This window comes from Prionailurus viverrinus, chromosome D1 (genome assembly GCF_022837055.1).
Source record: "Prionailurus viverrinus isolate Anna chromosome D1, UM_Priviv_1.0, whole genome shotgun sequence".
In the NCBI taxonomy this organism is placed as follows: domain Eukaryota; kingdom Metazoa; phylum Chordata; class Mammalia; order Carnivora; family Felidae; genus Prionailurus; species Prionailurus viverrinus.
The window spans coordinates 74,037,795-74,064,759 of record NC_062570.1 but is presented as its reverse complement, the minus strand read 5'-3'; the positions used below and the strand labels follow the sequence as shown (position 1 = coordinate 74,064,759).

At 54.7% G+C, this 26,965-nt stretch overlaps 1 protein-coding gene across 1 annotated transcript in view; it reads right to left on the bottom strand.

Moving 5' to 3' along the window:
• KCNC1 (potassium voltage-gated channel subfamily C member 1) overlaps window positions 1-26,965 on the bottom strand; it is a 42,560-nt gene that overhangs the window by 3,762 nt on the left and 11,833 nt on the right. The window contains exon 2 of the mRNA XM_047879097.1: window positions 5,891-6,824. Within this exon, the coding sequence (XP_047735053.1) occupies window positions 5,891-6,824 (934 nt within the window). The remainder of the gene's footprint in view (window positions 1-5,890; window positions 6,825-26,965) is intronic.

Genomic DNA, 26,965 nt, shown 5'->3' with positions numbered 1-26,965 from the left:
CCTGGGCAGAGGTTTGAGGAAACATTCGGGGGGCAAAGCACGGCCAGAACAGGAGCTCTCCCTCTCCCAAGTCCAGAAGCAGAGCCGTGGAAGTCTCTGGAGCTGGCAGAGGTAGCTTGTCTGACCTCGGGTCCCGCCCATCACTCCTGGAGAATGAGTCTGCCCTTTGCTCTCTGACCTCAAAGCAGAATCTTCCAGGCCAGGGTAGGGCAAGTCAGTCCCCACGGTGGGCTTCCTCAAAGACTTCATCTGGGGTGAGAGAACCTCAAGGGAAGACGACACCAACATGGGTGTGAGCACGAGGGGAGACTTCTCTGAAAGACTAAAGAGGGGACCCTCCTCCGTGACCCTGTTCACATCATGTAACTACACGCACGAGTGATCCTTCTCCGTGTGCACACACTCAGCGTGCCCGCGGGTGGGATCACGGCCCGTGTGCACATCATGTCACTACAAAGAGGCAGTCAGTCAAAAGAGAAATGGACCAATCAGGTTTATTCGTAAAGCAAATCCAAAAAAAATCCCATCATAATTTTGGAACTTAAAAAAAGGTCTGTCGTACAAGATGGCAAAGCATTTCACGTACAGTGCGTTTCTCGACAAATCCCAGGGGCTTCGCTCCCCGATTTATTCTGAACCAGAAAGGCCAGTTACCAAGGTAACTCTGACACCACGTGACTGGGGCCTCTCTGGGGTCTGGGAGCTGCCTAGCACTTGGGGCGTGTCTGTGGGCACACACGTGTGCACACGGACAAGCCCCGGCCTGCCCCCCATTCTGGCCGGCCCCTGTCTTCCCTCCCAAGGGAGGGGCTGAGGGAGGAAGGCAGCGGGAGAAAGAGGGGAAATCTCAGGGAGGAGAGAGTGGATGAGGATGTGGAGTTGGGGCCCACGGTACCCTGCACAAATTGTCCTCAAGGGGAAAACGGCAAATCCTACCCGGCAGCATCGCCATCTGGGAGGGGAGCCAGGACTTGCTGTCTCTCTGTTGGCCATCATCTGTCACTGGAGATATCTGCAGAGGGTAGTTCTTGCCCAGGGGCGGGTCAAAGGTGGGCGGTAGAGCCTGAGACCCCTCCTTTCGCTCAGAGTGCTGAGCCCCCACCCACCGGCTCTGCCCCTCAGTGCTGCGCCCCTGCAGAATCAAGCTCCCCTGGCCTTTAAGGGGCCCAAAGTCGGGCTGGTCTTCCCTGCAGGGGCAGCGGGCAGGGGCAGCCATCAGGCAACCCGAGGTGGGTGTGAGCTGGGCACCTTTCTCTCCCTGGAAGGACTCCAGGATATCCCTGGTGCCTGCTTCTTCTCTCAACCATGATGACCTTGAAGGGGAAGGTGTGTTTAGGTCTTGCTCTGTGAAGGAGCCAGCTTCCTTCTCTGTGGTTTGGGGTGCTCTCAGAAAACTGGGAGCATTCTCCCATCCCAACTCCAGAGGGGTGTCTGGAAGAGAGGCCACAAGGAGGGGCCAACTCTCAAAACCTGGAGAACCCCTGAAAAAGACCAGAGTGCCAGCTCACCCTCCTGCCCCCATCCTGTCCTTTGAATGAGATGGCCACCAGGAGCCCCGGTTCCCACCTGCTCCCCAGAAGGCTCAGAGCCTTGCCCCCCTGGCCCCAGGCCCCTCCCTCGGCCCCCACTAGACCCGCCGGCCTGCGATGATGAAATGACAGCATGGGCAGCGTCTCACGGAGATGGTTTCCAGGCTTTGAAATGGGCTGAGATAGATGAGCATCCGCAAGAGGGTCATTTTTTTTTAAACTTTGGAGCAAGGAGAACCCGGTGTCCGGGCCCTCAGCCAGCGGGGCCGGCTTTTCTGCCCTGCTCTCCGGGCCCAGCCGATGTACTTACTGTTCACACCAGCAGCGGGCGCCAGGGGGCGCACGCCGGGCTGGGGCAGGGTGGGGGTTGCTGGGCATTTCCTTGGGTTTAGCCCCGAGGGGTCTGCCCAGCTGGGGCTCAGGGAAAAAGTCCCAGGCTAACTGGGGACAGTCTGTGAGAGACACGAGCGGAGTATAATCACGAGAACTGGCACAAGTCATGCAACAAAACGAGGAGAGAGAGAAACATGATTAGTGGAGAGAGAGAGAAAGAGAGAAAATGTGAACAACACAGAAAAGAACACCCATGCCTGGCCCTCAGAGTGGGTTCATTTCTCTACTGCTTCCACCTCGGCCCACCTGGGGGCCACAAGGACCCCCCTCCGGGCCGCAGCCGCCCCCCCTCGCCCTCTAACACGAGCGCAAACTCGGTGAGCCCATGCGGAGAGGCCCTGCCCACACCCTGCCTGGTCACCTCTGACCGACCCTGTGACCCTCCCCGCGCCCCCACCCCTCCTCGCCCCGGGCTGCCACCACTCCTGGCACCCACTGCAGCCCAGCAGGGGAAAAAGTGGAGGGCCAGGGCTGGGGGCACTCTGGACTCAGCTGCTCAGAGGGGAATCCCCCTCCACAGATGCCCCAGAGGCTGCAGTGGTGGCTCCTGAGGAGCCCAGATAGGAGCTTGCTCCAGGACTTCATGCTGCCCTACATGCCCATGGGCAAAAAGTGAGTCTGGCCACCAACCCTCCCCCCTGTCAGCCCTCTGCTCACCTATGGTGGGACCCCGCAGCCCAGGACGCAGCACCACAGAGGACCAACCCGTATCACAGGAGCGGAGATGGACAAGACACGCACGTGAATGAACATGGCAGGACAGGGGGAGCATTCCGAGCTCTCCAGAGCAGGACCCCGGCTGCAGACGGGGGGAGGGAGACCCTTTCTGGGAGACAAGCAGCTGCTCCTGGGCCATCAGCCCCACGCAGTCCCTGACTATGTGGGGTGCCCTGCTAGCATCCCCCCATGAGGCACTATGATCCCCACAGGATGAACCCCCCCCCCGCCCCCCGCCCAAACACTGAGGCCATGCTAGCCATGGTACAGAGGAAGAGACCAGATCATCCCTCACAGACACACAGACCTGAAGCTTCAGGACAGACCAAGAGGTGGAGGTGAGGGAGGGTGCTGTTGATACGACTGGGAGGCCTTGCTTGAGTCCTGGGGGGTCTGCCCCTGGGGGGGTCAGGGGTAGGGGAAGCGCCAGAGCCGGGAATTTAGCCTTCAGCCAGATTCTAAAAGTGGAATTGGAGAACCCAGGTTTCGTGGAGGCCATTTGAGTGCCCTTGGGGGCGGAGTGAGGCTGGAAAGGCCTTGGGGGCTGCATCTTACCTCTCTCAATTCTTGTAGGGTCAGATCTCCACCCACGTTGGCCTCCCTCACCTCTGGCCACCCCACTCACTCACAGACACCCCCACACCCATCTAGGTGTGTCGGTGTGAGCAGAGAAGGAGGCAAACAGGAAGGGACTCAGTGATACAGAGATGGGGAGGCCACCCCTTGAGGACCACAGACCTTGGTGATAGATCATCAGGGTCTCACACATCAGCTTTTGGAGGGAGGAGGAGTGTTCTGGGGCGGGGGGCGGGGGGGCGGTGAGGCTCACAGGGGTCTGGGAACCACGATGGAGAGGTCTGGACAGCAGGACAGCACCTCCAAGGGAAGTGAGTACTTGGGAAGGGAGGGAGGGCGGAGTGTAGGGCTGGGGAGAGAAAGGCAGGAGGGTGCTGGCATCTGGGCTCCAGAGGGCAAGCTTGAAAGGCCCCAGATCCCTCCTCAGCCAGAGATTGCCTGAGCCAGCGCTCTCTGGGTCCCTGAGATCTGGGGCCATAACAAAGAGGCTCCCGGGAGCAGAGCTGCCATGACTATGGGGCCCGGGGGATTCACCAGGACTGAAAGGGTTCACAGGTCTGCTGCAGCACGGGAAGAGGGCTGTGTCTCTGGGATTAGCTGGTGCGCATGTCAGAACACAAATGTCTGTACTCGGTGTGTGCATGTGTGTGTGTGTGTGTGTGCGCGTGGGCTCTCAGCACATGGAGAATACTGGCATTTTCTAGGAGTACAGAGGAGTCTGTGCCTGACTGGAGTGACTGGGGGTCCCTGGTAGGCTGGCCTGGGCACCCAAGCCTGGGGCACTGATCCTGACAGATCCAGTGTTGGAGAGGATGTGACAGAAGGGCCAAGTAGCGCCATGGTGGTTTCACCCAGGTTGAGCTCTTCCTATGGGGCCCAGAGTGAAGGTGGAGGCTAGGCCAGGCCAGACCCTCCCCAGAGCCCCAGGAATCTTCCTTGCCATGACAGTGGCTCCTGAGGTCAAATGTCCACCTAATCCAGAGCAGAAAGGTGGGGTGGGAGATTTCCACTGGCCTGTGCCTCACCTGGTGAGCAGGAGCCATGCCTTGCCCCACTCAGGGCCCCTGTTCCAGCCTCTGAGACCCTTGCCCAACCCATGGCCCAGCCCAGGACACTAACCACACTCCTTTTGGGTGCCTACAGGAATCCAGGAAGCGGGAAGGGGAGGGGTATGGGGCCAGATGAAGGGGCAGGAAAGCCCCCATGGGCAGAGAAGTGGGCCTTGAGGGTATTGCACTAGGCAGCATAGGTGTGGGGTGAAGCCAGGTTGGGAGCAGGATGGGGTGGTGGGTGCATCAGCAGGGAAGAAAGAATCAATCATCCACTGGGCGAGGCCACTCAAACCGGGGGAAACTTGCTCATCCAGGGCTGAGCTAGCCTGCCAGACCTGGGCACAGGGACCTCCTCCATAGACTAAATGCTACTTATCACTCACTCGGCCTCCCTCACCCCGGCACTTCTTAGCTCAGTGTTGTCATTCTTCTCTGGGTCATTCATCTCCTTGAAATCCCTGTGTCCACAGAATAAGTCGATGGTATTCCATGGGTAGAGGTAGACTATGGGCTTTATATCTTCGGACCAGAGCCCCGTGATCAACTTTATGTGCTATGTGCAGGTTCTCATAAAACTGAGATAGTCCCATAACGAACCACTAGCCATGGAATATGAGAATATATCCCACGGTGACTAGTATTGTTTCATGGCCCCCCTCCCCCCTGGACCCCCACTGGATTCATGGGAATGTGGTTGTACACTGGTCTGGATGTCATGTATTGCTGCTGCAGTCCCCACTGCCAGAAACGGGGAGAACCCTCGGTGGGAGGTTGTTGCTGGTCTGTAGTGCTTTCGTCTAAGCTGCCCGGGGTGGTGGCCCCCTCTAGTCCTTTGCTCACCAGTCGCTTCCATCAGAAGGCCACCGGAAACTCCCACTCGACCATCAACCCAAACAGACAACGTGAAAGCTAGAGTCGCTCCAACAGGTTCCTAAAGATAAATGCTAAACTCTAGAGTGGTGGAAGAAGATGAGTTGGTTCGGCATGCTATGGGGTAAGTAAGCTTGTTACGGAGGGCTCCAGACGTCTCCTGGGACGCACCTGGAGCTAGGCAGCCGGAATCAGAGCAGTTCTACTCAGCTATGGAGACAGGCTCTGTTGGGGGTGAGATTCCTGGCTACTGCCTTTGCAGGGACCCTCCTGCCAGATCCCATGCACCAACTGTGCCTTCTGCACAGCCTGAAGGGAGCTGAGTAAAGACCAAATCAGAAGCTGTCTGGCATTTCCGAAACTCACCCACCCCTGCCCTGCCCCGACACTGGGACAGTGGCCCGAGTCAGAGACTCACGCTTGACTCCTGCCCACCGAGCAGCAGCCCCCTGGGCTCCTGCTAAGAGAGTCCTCAGCAACCTCGCGGGCCATGTCGTCTCTTCAGAACCTCACGAGACCAGCGCGCCAACCTCCTTACCCAGGGCCACCAGTGAGGTTCCTCCAGCAGGCTCTCGCCTTGTGAATTTGGCTGCCCAGCATCTCCCTGGGCCCCCAGGCTCCACACCTCGACACTGAGTGCGGGGTCCGGGGTTGCCCACGGAACTAAGGAAGCAGTCTGACTGAATCTGGAATCATCGCTACGGGGGGCAGAGGTGAAAGGTCAGATCGACATGCCTCTAAGAGGTTTCCTACCTGCTCTGTTAATTTCTAAAATTTCTTCCTGGGCCAGCGGGCATGTGTCACTCTGAGTACTGTGGTGTGGAGAGTTTACGACAGATTTACAATAATTGGGAGATCCCAGCTGCGGTGGCCGTGGAATATGCTTCTTTTTTTTCTTTGGTAGTTTCTGCTTAGCCATGGCTAAGGAGTAATACATCCCAAAATTGTTCACGATGACAGGCACGGGCATGGCGATGGTCAGCACGCCCGCCAGCGCACACAACGCTCCCACCAACATGCCGGACCACGTCTGCGGGTACATGTCTCCATAGCCCAGCGTCGTCATGGTGACCACGGCCCACCAGAAGCCAATGGGGATGTTCTTAAAGTGGGTGTGCTCACTGGCGCTGGGGTCATTGGGCTGTGCCCCTATCCTCTCGGCATAGTAGATCATGGTGGCGAAGATCAGGACGCCCAGGGCCAGGAAGATGATAAGCAGCAAGAACTCATTGGTGCTGGCGCGGAGAGTGTGGCCCAGAACCCGCAGGCCCACAAAGTGGCGGGTCAGCTTGAAGATGCGCAGGATACGCACAAAGCGGACGACACGCAGGAAGCCCAGGACATCCTTGGCAGCCTTAGAGGACAGGCCACTCAGGCCCACCTCCAGGTAGAAGGGGAGGATGGCCACAAAGTCAATGATGTTGAGCGAGTTCTTGATGAACTCCACCTTGTTAGGGCAGAAGACCACACGCATGAGGAACTCGAAGGTAAACCAGACAACACAGACGCCCTCAATGTAGGTGAGGAAGGCCTCCGTCTCCGCCTCCCGGTAGTAGCGCACTTGCGTGCCATTCCGAACAGTCTCGATCTCTGTCTTGTTCACGATGGGATTGAAGCGCTCGTGGGTCTCCAGGCAGAAGGTGGTGATGGAGACCAGGATGAAGAAGAGGGAGGCAAAGGCCACATACTGCGGAGGAGAAACACAGCGTCAGAGGGAGGGCCTCCCATCCCGAGCAAAGAAACCTGAGGTACCTTTTCATTGGGTCTAGTCAGAGGCCCGGCCAAGGGAAGACACCTGCACAATGCCCCCTTCCAACGTGGGCCAAACTGATGGGCCACTTTTCCCTCCTCAGAGCACTAGGTAAGGAGGCTCGGGGGCAGGTAAGAAGTTGTGGAAGAGGTTGCTTTATTTTCACAAATGCCTTTCCTTTCCTCCTGGACGCACAGCTAGACTATATTTACCAGGCTTCCTTGGGGGTTAGGTGGGGTGATGTGACTGAGCTCAGGCCAGTGGACAGCACATAAAAGGGGCATGCACTGATGACAGGCCTGGCTCACAGAACCTATTCTACTCAATCTTCCAGGCTCTCTTTCTTCCCCCAACTGCCAGTTAAATGCTGAGGGCCTAGGGGCCAGTAGGGCCACCACAAGAATGTAGCCTCGGTCCCTGAAAAGAAAGATAGCCACTAAATACCTGAGTGGGAAATAAACTACTAATGTATTAAGCTGCTGTGACTTGGGAGTGATTTAGTAAAGCACTTAGCCCACCCTGAATAATAAAAGTGACGTAGCCTGCGGAGGCCGAAGGTGGCAAGGGAATGACGGGGAGTAGCTATGATGGAATCTGGTCCCTCAAAGGCCACATGGCCCATCTTTCCTCATTCCTACTGCAGTCCATTTGCTCTCTCAGGAATCTGTACCTTGTTGATGCGGTCTCTTTCAGGTTCTTTCCCATCTAGAACTGCAAAAGATATATATCAGCCCCAGGGCGTCGGATGACTTTTATACTCCCTCTCTGTCCCCCCTAGGAACTGCCACCACCAACTTGGAGGTGAGATCCCCCTTCCTGGAGGTATTGAAAAGAGGCTAAATGGTCATTTGTCGGCGATACTGTGTGGCAGGTTCAGGCATCAGAAGGAGAATCGGACTGGGGTCCTTAAAGGCACCATAAACCACAGTGTCTGCTCCTCTCCAGTTGCCTGTCAGCACTAGGGTAGGGGAGCGGGTGGGAGGGAGGAAGGAGCTGCTGGGGGGCTGGGGCTTTCCAAACATATGTGGGTGCCTTCTCCTCTCAGACCCCACCAGTGAGAAGGAAATGGCTGGGGTGACCCAGCCTGTCCAGAACCACCTGCTCCGGCCCTGAGCCCCTGGAGAAAGGTTCAGGAGCTCCTTTGGTTTGGTTTGCCGGCCCCATCTCATGACCCTGGGCTTCTCTAGCTGCCAGGAGACACAGGTACCTGAGGGAAGAGAATGGAGCAGCTGTCTGAGTTCCAAACCCTCCTGCTCAGACTGAATTCCTCTTCTTCCAGGCTTCAGTCGGGCCTCCCAGAGCTCTAGAGGAACACTGGTCAGTGGGTTCTCCTCCAGGAGCCCGGCTGGTCATCCCTGCCTGCCTGTGCCCACAGCTCCCCTCCTCTCCGGGTGCCGCCTTCTCCCAGCCTGTGTAAGACAATGTCCGGAGCAAGGCCATCTTCCTGGAAACGGCCCCAGGCTATACAGTCTGGAAGGGGTGGCCCCTGTGTTCTCCAGAGCTGCCCTCACAGATAACTTCAAGGAGTGCCAAGACCCCACTCTGTATCCACAACAAGAGGCAGCCGTGCTACTTCTAGCGACCCTGTAGTCTGCATGGACGCACCTCCCCACCTGTGGCGGTAGGCAGGGGGCAGCACTGGAAGTCCAAGAACAGCCCTGTCTGGGTTGACCATGGCCATGGAACCTGGCACCTAACATGGCATGCTTCTCGAAACCAAGAACTATATGGCCCTTTCAAGTCACATTCTGGGTTGGAGAAAGGGGAGAGGAGAGGGAAAAGGACAACGTCAGCATTTTAGAATGCTAAAAAGTAAGAGCAGCCTTTAGAGATTATCTAGTCCAAGGCACTACATGCTATAGATGGGAAGCCTGAGGCCCCCAAGTAGGAAGAGGTCTCCCCGAGCCATGCATTGAAGTAGGCTCATGGTCCTGTTGGTTTTAGAGCACTGGACCATTTTCAAACATTTTATCCCAGACTACTATCAAGTGCGTCCTTCCTCCCATCCACTGATCGATCCCTCCTTTCTGTCACTCATCTATCCTTACTTCTTTCCTTCTTCCCTCCCTCCCTCCCTTCCTTACTTCCTTTCTCCCTCCCTTCCACTCCTCATCCTTCCTTCCATCCTCTCTCCCTCCCCCTTCTCATCCCTCATGCATTCATTCTTCCCTTCCCTTTTCTCTTCTATTTTCCTTCCCTCCTTCTTCCTTTACTTCCTCCCTCCTCCCTCCTTAGTCTCCTCCTTCCTTCCACCTGTCTGCCCTTCCATTCCTCCCTCCCTCCATCCGTTTGCCCATCCATCCATCCTTTCTTCCTTCCACTCTTTACCAGGCACTGGGTTATGCCCAGCAGAGTGGAATAAAGCCTCAGCCCAACCCTCAGAGAGCTCCCTGCCCAGCTGAGGGTGAAGGGCACCCACAGAGACACATACAATGCAGGGGACTGCAAAGTCAAGCTCCCTCAGCCCTATGAGGCAGGTGGGGTTTGGAGAAGGTGGGGCAGGGTAGCTACGGACTTAAGCCAGGTCTTCCAACTCCAGAAACAGCTCTTTAAAGATCCCTACGGAAGTGGACCAGGAAAGCAAAGTGGAAGCAACTGGAAAAGGCCACCACCTCTGACCCAGGTTGATCCAGATCCAGAGCTCCTTCCATCACCAGGGCTGCCAAAGCTCTTGGGGCTAAAAACACATTCCCAAATGCCGGGCATTTGCCTCCAGTACCTCCTCTGGAGGGCCCCATCTTAGAGCTTGGCATTCACCAGATCCCAAAGGGCAGGCCATGCCCCTCCCTGGATTTTGTGAGAGAGGAGAACATGCACATTGTGAGTGTCCGAGGAATGCTGAGAGGCAGGGCCCACTGCACCCCTGGGCTCCTGATCCTGGCCAATGGCAGAAGGCCCGAGACACCTCCCCTCCCCACTGCACCATCAGCCACCCACTTCCCCCAAACCTCCCCCGATCTGTCCTCCTCTGTCCCCTCTGCTCACACATGACTCTCTCTCAACAGGACCCCTACCATTGAAGCTTTAGTAGGCTTTAGACTTAGAGTCTCAGCCACCAGTCCAGTCTCCACACACCTACCAGAGCTGGCATCCCAGCTCTCTGCCCAGGCCACCTGACCATGCTGCCCACAAAGAAAAACCCTGACTCCTCAACCTAACACAGGAGACTCTCTGTGCCTGGCCCCACTGACTTCCCAGGGCTCTCTTCCTACATGTACCCAACATTCTTGCCACATGAAACTCTGACATTTCTGACCCCTCTCTCCATGTCTCCCCTGTCTCCATGTCTTTGCACTTCTGGAAAAACTCATTCATCCTTCAGTACCCCCCTAAGTAGCCCTACTCCTGGGACACTTTCTCCAGGTGAGGCTCCTTTTGGTAGCTGAGGCCCTAAGGAGGCAGCAAATGAAGGGATTCCCCCCCCCCCAAAGAGTCTCTAAATTCACCCCCAGGGGGGAAGCAAGACTCTGGCTCATTAGTGCTTGGGGAGACTCATGGAAACAGCCCAGACACGGCACTGACGTCCCAGGGGCCTTCTCACTCCCAGGGGCCTTCTCATTCCCAGGTGCCCCCACAGGCCCATAGAGCTCTCAACTTATCTGCCCCTCTCACAAGGCAGGTCCTGATGGGAGCACTGAGGCCCTGAAAGACGGCAAGTCTTATAAAATTAGGGTAGAATAAATTATTGGTTCTCAGCAACCAGTGGGCATCCTGTCTAGATTCCTTCCTCTCTGGGCCCCAGTGCCCAGGGGGTTGGTGGGGGTGGGGTGGCAGTAGCAGCCCAGCCTAGAGCCAGGTGCTAGGCCTCCTTTCTCAGGAGGAACCAGGGGAAGTGGAAGCCAGGCCTGCTGCCCTGTCTAGGCTTCCTGAGCACCTGCTTTCTTGACCTCTGCTGCTAGTAGGCCTGGTTCTTAGTCAGAGGGAGAGCCCCCAGCAACATCCAGCTCCAAGTGGGCCCTTAGGAGGGCTGTGGAGGAAGGTGCCCCTGGCTCGCTCAGCCTGCCACATTCTCCTAGGCCCAGAGACCAGGAGGCCAGTCACAGCACACCGCCAAAGCAAGAGCTCACACCCAGCTGAGTCCCAGCTTCTTTTGGTCCCTCCTCAGGGAAGCCGAGCACAGGAAGGAGAGAGGAGGTAGCTACCAAAGCGAAGGACCCATTCTGCACCTTTGTCCTCTCCCTGACCTAGTGAGACAGGTGGCCTTACCCCACTGTGCCAAGAAGGAAACCCAGGGACAGAGAGGTCAGGGACTAAACCAAGGCTTCAGAGCTAGTGATGAAGCTGAGGCTTGGACCCAAGTTTGTCCTGCTCCAAAACCTAAACTCTTTCTACCGCCAGAGTTGCCAAAGCTCTTGGGGCTAAAAATACAGTCCTGGACACTTAGTAGCTGGCCCTGATTGCATCTGGATGCCACCATCTTGGAGCTTGGCACCTACAACTCAGACTCCCTGAGGGAAAGTGATACCCACCCGCTGTGAGGGAGAGAACTGGGGTGCCTGACTCCTTGGGCAGGGGCCCAGCCATGTCTACATTGCTCTTGGGCCTTGCTGCCCAGGACTTGCTAGCTACTGGGGAAACAGCAGCCCCAGGGGCAGGGATGCTACCTCTGGGGATGGCCGAGCAGCCTCGGCAAGGAGCGAGATCAGGAGCCAGCTCTACAGCAATCCTGGGCTGACACCCCCAGGACTGTAGGGGCTGTAGGCAAGGGCAGGGGCTGCACCCCATGTAAGTTGCCTGCCTCCCAATCCCCAGTCACCCAGAGACCACGGACACATACAATTACCCAGAGTACACACCTCCCCCCTTACCTAAACACATATGCTGTCCGTGTGGCCACACAAACTACAGCCCAGTGTCCCAACCACACATACATAGATGGATGGTACTGAAACGTATTACCGCACACGGAACACAAACACACAGGTGCCATACTCTTCCGCAAGGTGCACACGGCTGCGGCCCCCCACAGCACTTGTGCACACACACTCAGAGCACATGGATAATGCAGCAGCCGTTACCACACAGCATTCTTGCTATGAATAGAAGAGACCCCGGGCATTGCCACTCAGCTGGCCCCTCCTCTGCCCACCTCACCCCCACCCCAGGTGTGACTGACTCAGTGTCTGTCTCTCCCACAGGACAACAGCTCCAGCCCGCCTTGCCTTTGCCTCGTCAGCCTTTCCGTGCCCTCAGCTTGCTTGCCCTGCTCGGATGGTGCCAGCTCCTGGATCTCCAGTCCCTAGACTTGCCCTTCATCTATCAGCTTCCTGATTTCCTGCCATCTGCCAGACCTTGTCTCCTTTCCCACCCCAGCAGCAGCCTTGCCCCCCACACCCAGGATCCAGGCCGCAGTAAGGCCAGGCTCTCCTGGGCTACTAGTCTGATGGGAGCACAAAGGGAGCTTTGCCTGACATCCCAGGGACAGTTGTCACCTAGCCTGGCCACCTCAGAGGCCACCCAGTGAAATTTTAAGACAATGCAGGCAAGATCGCCTGATAATGCAGCATAAACCCAAGCTGGCAGTCCTGGCTTTTTTTTTTTTTCCCCAGAACCAAATCACAAACTGTGAGAGACCCACCAATTGTGTTCTAGAAAGTGGTAGCCATGGCAACGGAACGAGGCATCCCATTTCTATGGTAACCAGGGTGGTGAAGCTGTTGGCTGCAAAGTCAGACAAACCTACTAAAGATCTGTTGACTTAAGAAGATGTTTCATAAATCACCAAGTTATTTTTATTGTAACCCCACCCCTGAAACCATAAATCAGAAAAGCAATTTACTATCTATTAAAATGACCAATATGTGCTATGACTTCCATTTATAAATTATTTATGCCACAGTCATCTGTAGAAAATTGTGCTTGCCTTTCAGAATTGTTCAGGGGTTTGCCGTGGGGATCTGTGCTCTTGCAGTTTGGCATTCCAGGAACAAGACGATGGTTGTAACGTGGCACAGGGACCGCCATTCTGGCCCGACGTTCACTTGCTGGGTGACCTTGGCAAGTCACTTCCCCTCTTTCGGCCTCAGTTTCATCACTGGCGCACTGAGGGATGGACTTGGTCCCTTCTGAGGGTTCTGAGACCAGGCAAGGCTACAGGCACTGGGGCTAATCATGGGAACCCTGGCTGCTGTCCAGGCCCCGAGCCCCCTGAGGCTTCAGGTCAGTTTTTTCGCCTAATTAGATCTGCCCAGCGGGGGTACACAGCGTTTGAGTTAATCCATGCGGAGTCAGTGATGCAGAGCAGGCGGGATGGCCAATTGGCCTAAATAAATTGTCAGTCGAGTTGAGTTTGGAAACTGAATTACACTCATCTGGACTTCCTTGGACTGGGCAGGCCTGTGGTGTGCTGGGCTGGCTGAGGACCACAAGGGGGCGACCGGGGAGGGGGCTCCTTGGGGTCTAGTCCTTTTTTTTGGTTTATTAATAAATGGGGGGCCCTGAGCACTCAGTCCTGGCACCCGGGTCCCTGCCCCTGTTCCTTTTCACTAATCCTTCTCTAGCTCAGGGAGCAGGGGGAGGGCGGGGGGAGCTCCCCATGGTGCTACATGGAGGGTTTGAGCAGGAGCGTGTGAGAGTTTGCGCAAAGAACATAACATGGCCAAATGGGTGCCTGTTGGGGTAAGTCCGTGTTTGGGGGCGAATACTGGGTGAGGGGGAGAGGCTGTGTAAATGTGGAGTAGGTATACACATGGTGAACATGTGTCACCGGTTTATGTGACCTAACTCCAGGCATGCACGAAAGGCTTGTGTAAATGGTCACTATGTGTAGGTGTGTGCTTCATACAGGTGGTAGAAGTGTGTGTGTGTGTGTGTGTGTGTATTAGGACACATATGAGCTGTGGTGTGTGTGCTTGTATGCGTACAAGGACACGTATGGGGTGTGATGTGTATGTGTTTGTGTGTATAAGGACACATATGGAATGCTATGGAAGGGGGTGTGTACGAGCCATCTCCTAGGGGAATCAGAGTCTCGGCACTCCGCATATGTGTTCTCTGAGGTGAGACCCAGCCCAGGGCCATGACCAGAGATGGTCACTCACATACTAGTCTAGGGGTGTGCCCCTTTCTCTGGAACTATCTGTGACTGAGAGAAAGAAGAGAGAAAGGGCAGGGATGGGGAAAAGGCCACTGAGCCAGCCCAGGGAAGACCGCAAGAGGTAGGGCTGTGTTCAGATCTGAACCCCTCATGCTGCGACACCAACCCTGTCAGCCCTGGCACCCAGCCTGCGCAGTAGGGGGAACCAAGACCAGAAAAGGCAGTCCCGGGCCTCCAGACTTCCACAGAGACACTTCATTGACTTCACTCATGACCCTAGGCCTTGGTCATATCCAGAAAGGGCTGCCCCAACAGCTAGGCTGGCAACTTTTGAGGTGGCAGGGGTTCCCATGTTGCTTTCATGCCAGGATGCACATTATTTCACATTTTGGAAATGATGTACACATCCTTAAAATAGTCTATCTTACCGTATCACCAACATGCTGTAATTTAACTCATGTCATGTCTTAGATCGATGGTACCTTGGACTTGTGAAAACATGGTCAGTAGAAACCTAGAACTCCAGGATGGAGGAGGCCCTCAGAGCTTTCTGGTCTAAAAGCTGCCCCTTGTGGCAGGAATGGAGAATTGGAGAAACATCAAGGGAAAGTATCCGCCCAAGGTCACAGAGCTCTCAAGGTAGAGCAGAGATGACAGTGTTAGTACTGGGCTGCAGCCTGGAGCTTTCATCAACATGGCCTCTGAGACCTTGCTCGAAACGCCCTCCCAGGCCTCTCTGCTGTCCAGGCCCTGGTGCTGGCCAGACCCCAGGTCAAAAGGAGGCAATAGCCGTAGCAGAAAGGACAGGACCTTGAAGTCAGATCAACCTGAATTTGGGGCCTGGATTGGCTGGTGACCTTGGACTAGTTACTGCCCATTTCTGAGCCTTCATTCTTGGATAGTAGGGGGTGGGAAGACATCCCCTGCCCTCCCCTCCCTTGGGGTGGTTGTGATGATGAAATGAAATAACACAGAGAGCAAGAAGGAGGTGTTCAAATATATCGGTTTGGTCCCCACACAACCCGTTGGCCTTCATGGGCCCTCCCCTCCTGGTCCTCTCCCATCACAACAAAGTGCTTAGGGTCACAGTGTCTCAGACGTAGATAAGTGAAGACTCTTACAGTCACGGGACAGAGACTACTGAGTTGGGAGACACCTGGGGGACTTGGGCAGACCTGCCCCCACATCACAAAACAGCACCACTGCCCTTCAGAGAGCCACGCATGTGGCATGAGTGAGGCTGGGTCCCTGCTCCTGCGTGGGCCTGACTGAGCAGCATAGTGACCAGTCTGCCCAACTAGGGCCAGCCCTGGTTCTGGAGAACAAGGGAGGAATGTTTCCTGAGAGCCAGCCCCTAGCAGATCCAGTGGGACAGGGTCAGAGGAGAAGTCTCTGCATTTAGCACGAAGGAGAACTTACTTGGTGGTGGCCAAACCCAGACCCTTTAGGAGGGTGGACAGGAAAGCAGAGAGTAAGAAGCCCTCCCTGGAGGCGCTCGGTGGGGCATGAGGGAGGCAGGAGTGGGCAGAGGCCTGGGTGATGGGGGGATGGTGGTGGAGCGTGCTGGGGGAGAGTGACTCAGTGGAGATACAAATGCAGAGTCCTTGGCCCCATGCCCAGACGGTTCAGTAGTTGTGGGTGGGACCAGAAATTTCCCTTTAACTTGTGCCCTCAGTGACTCTGATGCTGCCAGCCCCATCTTGGCATTTGAGATCCATGAGGTCAGATGAGACCCAGGTGCCAAGCAGCTCAATGTCTGATCCTGAGACCACACTGGGGACTGGGAAGCCAGCAGCATGGCAGAAGGAGGAGTCCAGCACTTGGCTTTGGAGACCTGAGTTCGAATCCCAGCTCTGCCATTGGCTGTATGACTGCAGCAGGCAAGTTACGTCTAGGAAACTCAGTCCCATCATTTTTAAAGTGGGGACATCACAATAACAACAACACACCCAGGAAGCAAGATGCTATTGGAGGTCCTGGAGGAAAAGGCCAGGTGTCTAGGGTTTCCCCAGATCCAAGGCAGAATCCTGGGATAGGGAGAAACCTCCAGACTGCCAGTTCCCTTGCACACTGTTATTCCAGGAGCTGGGCCAAGGCGTTCCTCCACAAAAATCTAAACACAGCATTTTTTCCCCTGAATTATTGGGGGGTGGTAGTTGCAAGGCGCAGCAGCAACAGCTAAATGGAGAAATGTGTTTAACTTTAAGTCTTTTTCCCTAATTTTTTCTGCTCCTGCTACCACTTGCCTGCTAACAGACCAGAAACAAATGACAGCCTCAGGAGAGCCAATGGATGGCCTTCAGAGCCTGTTTCCAGGCGCCACAGACCAAGGCAGAGCTATGTCCAAAGACCCAGCACTGTGGCCTCCAGCCCATGAGGGACACCCCTCAGGGTAATGGTGACTTAACATGCCCACTTCCACATGGTTATCCACGTGAGTCCCTGCCGTGGGGCTGGGAGCAGATGAGGCTTGGTGGGAAAGGACACTCAAGGTCATACAGTGAGCGGGATGTGAGCCAGAGCTCCCGGGCTTTCCGGTCTAACTCTGGTAACAAGATGGAGGCTAATGATGGCAGCTTCCCAGTCATGAGGAGGCCCTGTCTCCCGTGCTCTCCACGCATTGGCGCATTTAAACCTCACGCCAGCCTCAGAGGTAAGTTCTGGTGTTATCATCACTCTTCAGATGAAGAGTCTGAGGTTTTACAGAGATGAAAAATCTTGCCCAAGCTCTCAGAGGTTCTCAGTGGCGCTGTCGGCACTGGCCGGTTTCGAAGCCCTGCCCTTCAGGCCTCCCGTAGGCCCCCGTGAACAGCTGGGCTGGCTACGCACGGTGTACGTCAGTCTGGCTGTGCCCCGAGAGCCAGACCAGGCTGCTCTGGCCGGGTTTCAACCTTAGTCAGCCCCAGGGAGGTACAGAGGCCTGCATGCCTTAGGGGAGTGGGGCTGTGCTAACCCAGAGTGCCCCTATGGCCCCACAGGCCAGGAAGGCTGAGGGTCAGGGCCCCGGATGATCTCAGCAGGAGCCAACATCCCACCCACTCCTGTGACCTGGAAGTCCCCCCAGGAGACCAGACAGTGCATACCCTCACCCATTAGCATCTTCAGCTCAGACAAACACCAGTGTTCCACGTAGGAAATCACTCTATTTCGGGACTTAGAACTGGGTCGAACTGTGTGTCTCTGTGGGGTCTACTTTTCTGTTAGTAAACGGTCAGTTATGGAACCCTTCACATTTTCTCGTTTGCTCTGACTGCCAGGGAGCTCGGTTAAATTTAGTGCTCGTTCTGAACTAATTTTTCACCTGGGGTTGAGGTATTACTATTTCTTCTCTTTATTATATACTACTCCAATGTTTTCCTTTCTTCTTTTTTTCCAAGGATTCTGTTGCATGTGTGCCTCACGTGCCCCAAACTTCTTTGTGCCACAGACTGGAATACGAAATATGTGACTGAGACTCCAAGATCAGGAAGCGAGTAGGACGGCACCCCATATAGGATATTTGGCTTCCCATGCAGGCAATGCAGTAACCCCTCACAGGAACCCTGAGGCAGACGTCTCTGTTGGTGACCGCTGGTGATGGAGACTTCCCGAGGCCACTCAACCTGTCTTTGGATAGCTCTAGAGATGTGCATTTATCACGTGTTCAGGTCAATCTTCCTGCCTTTCTCCCAGAGATCCCAGGTCTGCCCCCTGGGGTCACCAGAACATACCCCCTCCTCTTCCCTGTGACAGCCTGCCCACACTTACAGATGGACCTCAGGACCCACCCCTGAGCCATCCGTCCTGCAGGCCAGGCTTTCTCTGGCTTCCACCACATTCCCTTTCCTGGGCCAGGCTCCCCAGTTTCAGAGCCTGATTCGGTTAAGCACTCACTGTGCGTGGCTAAAGGGACCACACGCTTTGCCTTCACCTTTTCTGATTCCCCCAACAACCACCTCGGTGACAGGTGTCTTTAGCTTTGTTCAGCGTCATCGCGCTCTGCTATCAAGTCATAATGATGACCATTACAGGCGTGATCTCACTTATCTTTAAAAACTTCTCTGAGGGACATGTCATTATGTCCATTTTTCAGATAAGAAAACTGAGGCTCCAGAGGGGTTGAGACATGTGCCAAAAACCCCCCAAAATCCACATAGCCTGAAAGGGATAGGCAGAACTTGAAACCAGGTCCCTGACTCTAAAACCGCCATGCTCCACGGCTTTCATTTATAAATCTCTTTCACATCCATCCAGGTAGCCTGGGAGGAAGAGATTAGTCTTCCCATTATTGGGGACACTGGGGACAGTTATCTACAGTTTCCAACACTTCACATATTGAACCCCAAATGAATACCACACACACACACACACACCAATAGCTGAGCCATCAGCAGGACAGTCTTGATTGCCCCCATTAGGCAGATGAGAAAACTGAGGTTCATGGTATACGCACTAGGAATCCAATGGGAAATTACCCCCAGGCCCCGCCTTGTGTTTTTGCATCGAGTTAGGGGTCCTGACTCCCAACAGGGTACACATGTGTGCATATATATGTGTGTGTTGTGGGGAGGGAATTAAAAAGATGGCCCCAAGAGGGACAGCTCAGGGAGGGCAGTGGATGCAGTGTAGGTGGGACCACGGTTGACTGCCCCACGCCCTGCTCTCCCTCCAACGAATATTTATACCTTTTCCCAGGTCTGTGCAGGGCACTGAGCACAGAGTGAGCAAAAACAGCCATAGCCCCTGGCAGGGGTGACTGACATTTATCAAATAACCAAACAAGCAAATATGTACTTACATGAAGTGACGAGGGCTTTGAGGGGAAAGCATAAGGCATTTGATGGGCCTTTAACAATAAGTCTTGGGGTCAGAGTGGCTTCTAGGAGGAAGTGGCAAGGGGGCAGAGGTTGGAAGGATGGATAAGAATCAACTAGGGGAAGACAGGTTGCATTTTAGGCAGAAAGAATAGGAACAATTTCCAGTCCTCAGGTCCCTGAACCATCAACAGCATCTGAAAGCTGATCCTCCTTTTTGTCACACTCCCAGCTTCCCACAGTCTCTTGATTTTCTTCCTACCTCATTGGCTGCTCCTTCTTGACATCCTCTGCCAACCACTTCTCCCAGCGTTGAACTATTGGGGTGCCCCAGAACCTTGGTCGTCTCCATCTCCATTCATTCCCTTAGCGATTCGCCTAGTTTCCAGGCTTAAGTACCATCACTCATTCAACTATCATTGAATACTCCCAAACGTCTACCTGCAGCTCAGCCCGTCTCCTGAACTCAGGACTTCAGCAGCCAACACCTTAGCATCTCTGATAGCGCTCTCTCCACCCCAAGGCTCCACCTGAGCTCCCGCACCACTCCCACTGCCCACAGCTTCTCTATCACAGGAGACGGCAACTCCATCCTTCCGGACATTCTGGGCCCCAAACCTTGACACTTCTCTTTCTGCCACACCTCACATTTAATCTGTAAGGAAATCCCATCGGCTCAGCTGGAAATAAATCCAGAGTTTGACCACTTGCCCACTACCACCGTTACCACCTCTGTCCCCGCCAGGATCAATCATTTCGCCCTAGATTATGGGAAGAGCCTCTTAACTGGTCTCCCAGCATCCAACATTCCTGGTGCTCTGGGACTATTTTCAACACAGCAGCCAGATGATCCTTTTAAAATATAAATCTGATTGTGTCATTTCTCTGCTCAAAACCCTTGCACAGGCTCCCCGTTTCTCTCAGAGGAGAAGCCAAGCTCCTCACGTTCCCTGCAGCCCCTACGTGATCAGGTCCTGCACTGCCCCCTCCCAGCTCCTCTCCTGCCACTGTCCTCTTCGCTTGTTTCAGCCACACCCGCCTCCTCAAACATGTTCTTTAAACACGCCAGACATACGCCTGCCTTAGGGCCCCCGCACGGGCTGTTCCCCCCATCCGACGCCCTTCTCCAGGTATCCCCGCGGCTCATTCCTTCAGCATCTCCTGAGGCTTACTCTCAACCAGCACCACCCACTGATCTGATTTTCCTTCCTCTACTTCTCCTCATAGCAATACCGTCTTTGAACACTAACTTCCCCAGCTTTACTGATGTATCATTTACATCCAGCCACATTCAGTCATTCCCCGTGTCCAGCTGGATGAGGGCTAGCACCTCACACTATCTAATTTACTTACTTCTCATACTTACTCTCTGTCTCTCTTCCACCTTACAATGTAAGTTCCATGAAGTGGCTGGATCTGGGGATCAGGGCTTGCCTGCTGTCAGCTCTGGCCACACGCCACACACCACACACTAAAAGGGGAAGGGGGCCCCTTTCTCGGGGACCAGGAGCACGGCTTCCCCTCTGTGGGAAGACTGTGGATACACATCCTATATCTGCCTGTCTCGATCCTTCTACCTATGCAATGGGCACAACAAAGTTTACCCTTTTCAGCCTCCTTGGGAAGTGAAGCCCTCCTCCGGTGCCCACTTCCTCATCTGCACAGGCAGTGTGCACAGTCACGGATCACTGATTTCAGCATCTGCATCTACATTGGCAACGTACACAGATGTTGACTTCACGCTTGTGTTTACACCAGCACTGACCACACTCAGGGCAGATCTACGTGTACTCTCGTAAAAGAATAATCCCCGTCTATGCATCTTGACTCAACTGACCACAGATGGAGTCACTAATCACCCAGCACTGTCCTCATTGGCCTAATCTCCACAGAGATTGTTACACTGGCAGTGGGCAGAGTGATTGAGAGCAGATCCACGTCTACACTGGCCATGGGTACACCCATTGACAGCAGACTCACATATACCCTGGCAGCAGGCACAATCATGTTCACCCCTTGACAATGGACAAAATCAGTAAACACCTGAATCCCTACCCGCTATGACCACGAATGACTGAGGACAGTGGGCACAAGGGCACGGAAGTTCCTTTTCAGGGAGGGGACAGGCCTACCCTCCCCACTCCCAGCAGGCTGGCCAGCTGAAGGCACTTATTGTGGAGTTCAACTGCCCGAGTCCTGCCCAGGGGGCATCGCTGGCTCCAGAATGTGGAATTCAAAACCTGCGTGCCGGCACTGGAGTGTGGCAACTGGAATCTGGGGCACATGGTGAGGACACGAGACCCTGTCTATTCCCAGAGCCTTGAGATCACTCAAGGTGAGGAGAGACTCAGGCTGTGTGACTCCCCAGTGTCACCCGCCCCCTCCCCACGCCATGCCCCAGCCAGGCCTAGCCGGCCTCGGCTTAAAAAAGCACCAGGAAATGTCACTTTCTTTTTGAGGAGGTGCGATGGGAGGAGATGGCCCAGGCCATTTAGCTGCCAACCTATTCAAAGGTTGGGAATGGTGACAGTAACTTATTTTTTTAATTTTAGAGAGAGTGTGCACGACGGCGGGGGGGGGGGGGGGGCGGGGGGGGAGAGGGGCAGAAAGGGAGAATCTTAAGCAGGCTCCATCCACACCCAGTGCAAAGCATGATGCAGAGCTCAATCTAACGACTGCAAGATCATGACCTGAGCCAAAAATCAAGAGTTGGATGCTCCATCAACTGAGCGGCCCAGGCGCCCCGTGACAGTACCTTTAGTGTTTTTTTAAATTTTTACATTTATTCATTTTTGAGAGACAGAGAGGAGGAGGGGGAGAGAGAGAGAGAGCGCACACACGCACAAGTGGGGAAGGGGTAGAGAGAGAATGAGACACAGAATCCAAAGCAGGCTCCAGGCTCTGAGCTGTCAGCACAGAGCCCGACGTGGGGCTCAAACTCACGAAACATGAGATCATGACCTGAGCCAAAGTAGGATACTTAACTGACTGAGCCACCCAGGTGCCCCTACAGTACCTTTAAATCCTGAATATTGGAGCACCTGGGTGGCTCAGTCAGTGGAGCATCTGACTTTTAATAATGGTTCAGGTCATGATCTCACAGTCACAGGATCAAGCCCCGTGTAGGGCTTCTTGCTGGGCATGGAGCCTCCTCGGCATTCTTTCTCTCCCCCTCCCCCAAATAAATAAACATTTCTTTTTGAAAAGAATATTATTTTTTAAAAACTTCTAAAGCTTATTTCCTACCCAGGCTGATTTCCAGCGCCTCCCCTGCAGACAGGGCCCTGCCTAGTGACACCCCAGGAGCCCCAGCCTGCCCGAGTGCTCAGCTAGGGCCCTGACTGCTGCTGCATGACTACTGTGTCTGTCCAAGCTGAATGAGGCACCACCCGCTGTGCAGCCATTTCCCTGTCTCCAAAATGGGGAAGGGGCGCACCCAGACACCCTGGAGCTCCTCCTCTATCTCTAGGATCCCTATGTTACCCACAAGAATATCTAGATCCTACTGGAGCCACAGCCTGGCTAAGAGACAAGTGAGGGTAGATGCCTCCTCAAAGAAGAAAGCTCCAAGGACATCCGATCATCCATTGATGCAGCGCTCAGTGGTTTGTTCATTCACTCAATCATCAAATATTTACTGAGTGCCTATCATACACCAGGCACCACTTTTCACAATCACCTCCAGAAACGATAGCTTTAAATAAAGCTCCAAGCACAGAGCTAGGCACAGAGTAAGTACTCAGTAGTGAGGATACGGACCATGTACGACCATGTACTGACACCCACCCTGAGCCAGACCTATCCTGAGCACTTATACATGTCCCATCTCACTGACCCTGACCCTAACTCTGAGGCCTGCATTGTGGTTACCATCCCGACTGTAGAGAGAGGGAAACTGAGGCACGGAAAGGCTAAGTTGCCCACGATCATAAACCTGGCAGGTGATGAAGTTAGAACCCAGCTTTGTCTGACTATAGAACGCATGCCCTCAACCACTCTCTCAGCCCCTCAACAAACATTCATTGAACGAAAGCCTCGGTGAGTGAACGAAACTCTGTGTTGGTGCAAGTACAAGTCCAAGGCCATCAGTATGCACGAGTGTGGGGAGCGTGTGCACGCAGATGTTTGTGTGTTTGCATGTGGAGCTTTCTTATGAAAAGACTTTCCCTTGCTGTCTTGGTCTTGTATGTGCTGGAGCTATACTTAGCTGCAGCCGTGACTGTAATGAGCAGTTAGCGGCGCACCAGGCACTCTCATTGGGACCTGGTTTCCCAGGGAGATCGCTGGGGCCAGTGTATGTGTGGGGGGTGCAGCCTGGTGCTGGGGAATGCTCTGGGCTTTGGGAGGGAGGCTGGAGCTCACAGCTCTGCGTCTCGTGCAAATGGAGAGCCTTAGCTTCGGCCTGCTCCAGGCTAGCAGCATCTAAGCCTCCAGGCCCTGCCAAGCTCAACTCCTGGCCACCCATGTCTGCGGTCCCTCTACTGGCTCATGCCAGGTAATTAAAATGAGAGCCTTGGAGCTCACGTCTAGAACCTGGGGACTGATGACAAAAAGCAGTGGAAGATGGTGTCTTGGTACCCCCGAGCCAGATGCCTCAGGAGGGCGCACCCCTCGGCCAGGAGAGCTGCGCTGTCCCCTTGAGTACATCCCGCCACAGCTATCAGAGCGGCTTGCTCACTGAAGCCGGGGACCTAGGGAGGAAGAGCAGCCTCCCTACCCCAGAACAGACTGAAATCACAGGTATGCTCAGTGCCACCCGGGGTTCAGAGGCCAACCTCCCACTCACTGTCTGCCCTCCGGTGGCCTCAGGGAGTCTGGAAAACCCCTGACCCTGAGGCTTCCCCATCACATGGCTCTGACTGCAACTTCTTTCCAGCCTGTCTTGGGGCTGCTTCATCAGAGCTTCTCACCCTTGGGAGGGTCAGTCTCTGAGGCCAGTCCCTGCCCCCAGCTCCAGGCTCCCTCACTCCACAAACCGTCCACCCCTGCATCTTGGAAGCCCCTTTTCTCCATTCACGGGCTAGGCTGCTCCGCCCTGCCTTCCACCCTGAAGTCTCCAGCTTCCAAGTCCTATCCTGTAAGATGTTTTCATTTAATGAGACATGAGACTTCCTTTCCCGCCTCGAAGCCAAGTGACTAGAAATTTATCCATCCATTTGTTCGCCCATCCACCAAGATGGGTGAACACCTAGCTGGGTGTTCACTCATGAATCTTTCCTTCCATTCATTTATCTGTATCCACCCATGTACCCGTCTTTTTATCCATTCTTTCATCCACTTGTCCATCACCCATCTGTCCATCCAACCACCTCATTCTTGACCACAGAACCCTAGCATAATAGCGCAGGAAGGAACATGGCACTGCTCTAGTTCACCTCGATTTCCCAAAGAGGACCTGGGTCTTCCACCGCTCACTAACTGGACATCTCATACAAACAAATTAATCTCTCTGGGCCAGCTATTCCTTCATCAGTAAGATGGGGATGATATCTCAACCTTCTACCTCACAGGGCTGTTGTGAAGTACATCACTTAGCAAAGATTTGTTGATCCCACATTATGTAACAGGAACTATCCTCCTTAAGCGGCTCCTTGTCCTCTAAGAGGCTGCAGCTGAGTTGGGAAGACATGTAACCTCAGTAGGACAGCTGGATCAAGGGTGGGAAAAGTTCTCTGGGAGAGCAGGCTGTTCAAGAGGGAACAGAGTAGGCAAAGGCAGGAGGCAGAGGGGAGCTACACAGCCTGCTGGGGGGAATGGCTGATGTGCCTAAAGGCCAAGGATGGGCTGTCTGGGAAGACAGGTTGGGTGGGATTCTCCAAGGGTAGCACAACAGGGTTCAGGAAAGACCACAGACATGGAAAGACTTGACCAGCCAGTACAAACCACAGTGATTCCTTACTCCAAGGATTTTACTCAGATGCCCGGACTTCCAGACAGACAAAAAAATATCTGCTTGGTGACAGCCAGGCCTCAGTAGACATGGTTCCTGCCGCCTAGAAGGGAAGCCAGCGCCTGGCATTTCTGACCTTTGTGTTGCTAAATATATCATTGGTGACAGTGGTTCATGGCCCTGAAGCTGTGGGGCCACCAGAGGAAGCTTCCACAGCTTGCTTCCTTGTCTCTGTGGATCAGCCAGGGCCTCGATACACGGACTTTCCCAGGGCATCTGAACCCAGGACCAGGTTCAGTGGTGCCCCAGGTAGCCAGATCCAACCCCTGGAAAGCGTGTCTCATGTGCCAGGCATGGTGCTCATGCTTTGCCTTCAGAGACTCATCCCCACTTCACACAGGAGAAAACAGGTTTGGCCAGATGCCACCTGCCCGAGCCCACACTGAGGTCCAGCCAGGTCCAAGGTCTGTGCTTTCACCTCTACCTATGCCCTCCTCACAACCCCCTGCCCTCGAGACAGTGGTCTCCTCTGGCACATGGCCCTGCTTTGAACCGTATTTCCTCCCTCACAAATTATCTTTCTGCCTCTGTCTTAGCGGCTTCTCCCAGCTCCCCTGAGAGGTAGGTGATACCATTATGCACAATTTATAGATGAGGAAACTAAGGCCCCAAAAGACAAGGGCCATGCTCCAGGTGTGTGGGCTGGTCAAGCGCCAAGGCAGGAGCTCGCATGGGAATATGAGGAGAAGCATCCTGCCCAGGGCTAGCTCTTAGCAGGTGGCAGCCACGTTAGCTACCAAGAGCCCAGCCCTCATCCCAGGGCTCTGGTTGGCTCCAGGCGGCCCAGTGGGTGACCGCGTTCCTCACAGCTGCTAAGAGAGCCCCTGAGGCTGAGCATAAAACATTAATCTCCAAGTGGTAAGATGTTGGCCCTGGCGGGAGGCCATGGTCTAAAATATGTTCACAGCCTTGCCCTGGTGATAAGGCCCAAGGGAGTCACGCCTCCCCACTCTACCACCCTCAAGGGCTGAGAAGATCCCTGGGGGGTCGCCGAAGCCTCCTGGTAACAGGAAGCTCCTGTCTAACCCCTTTCAGACATTGATTCTCAGAATCCCTCAGTGGGTGAGGCCAGTGTCTGCAGAGCATCCTAGAAAGATGCCTCATGTGCCAAATGGTGAGAATGATAATGCATAACTTGAACACATGTGTTGTGCCCTATACTGTGCTAAAGGGCCTTCTATAACTTATCTCATTGGGTTCTCATGGCAGCCCCTTGAAGTGGGGACTGTTCGTACCCCCCCTTTACAGCTGAGGTAGCTGAGGCTCACAGAGGTCACACAGCTAATAATCAGTAGGGCCAGGTTCGGACTCATGTGGGGTGGGGAGGGGACGGCCATGGAGACATGAACACAGCCGAGCACCAGGCTAGCACGGGCCAAGGCCCACGGGGCAAGACCCTACTACCAGGAGCCCACTGGGGCTGTGGGGAGCTGTGCTCTTCTCTTCATGACCTACCATTGTCCTCTGGCTCTCTGAGTCCAGCCCTGGATACTGGCCTCTCACTGTGTCTTAAGCAAGACACATGTCTTAAGATATGTGTCACATATCTCCCTCCATCACCTGCTCAGGGAGGCCTTCCCTGCCACACTAGTTAAAGTTGCCACCCCCCCAGCACTTCCTGGGCCCTATATATACGTCTCCATTATACATCTCCATGGCCCTCGTCACCATCTGACACCCTATATGGTTATGTATGCATTTATTTCTTTGTATTCTCCCTGCGCTAGAATGTAAGCTTCTTGAGGGCAGGAATTTTTGACCGTTTTGTTCTTTGCTCTATTCCCAGGTTCTTGCCTGCCACCTAGTAAGTAGGTACTCAATAAATATTGGTTGAATGGAGGAATGAATGAATGAATGCTAACAGCCCCATCCCCACCCCACCCACACGCCCGGCAGGGAACTACACAGCCTGTGTTCACGTATAGAGTAGGGGTGTAGGGAAAGAAGCCCCTTCCTGCTCTATGGATGGAGAAGGAAAGAGGTGAGGTAGGGGCACGTCATGGGCAGGAGGCCAGGGGCTTGTGGGCAGGAGCCAGGGCCAGGGTGAAGCAGCAGGACTGCCAGGCTAGCAGGGCAAGTTCTGGATCGGGCCAGTGTGGAAGGGGCATCCAAGGCCGTGCACAGGCTTGAGAAAGCTTCCTTTGGCTGCTGTGGCCCAGGCCGAAGCAACAGAGCCCGGGCCCAGCGAGGCTCCCGAGGCCCCCCAGGCTCAGCTGTCTGGGGCTGCCCCAGCTAATATTAGCTCGTCCCCACCCAGCCTGGCGTCGGCCTGGCGGGGCAGCCCAGCCCCAGAGTGGGC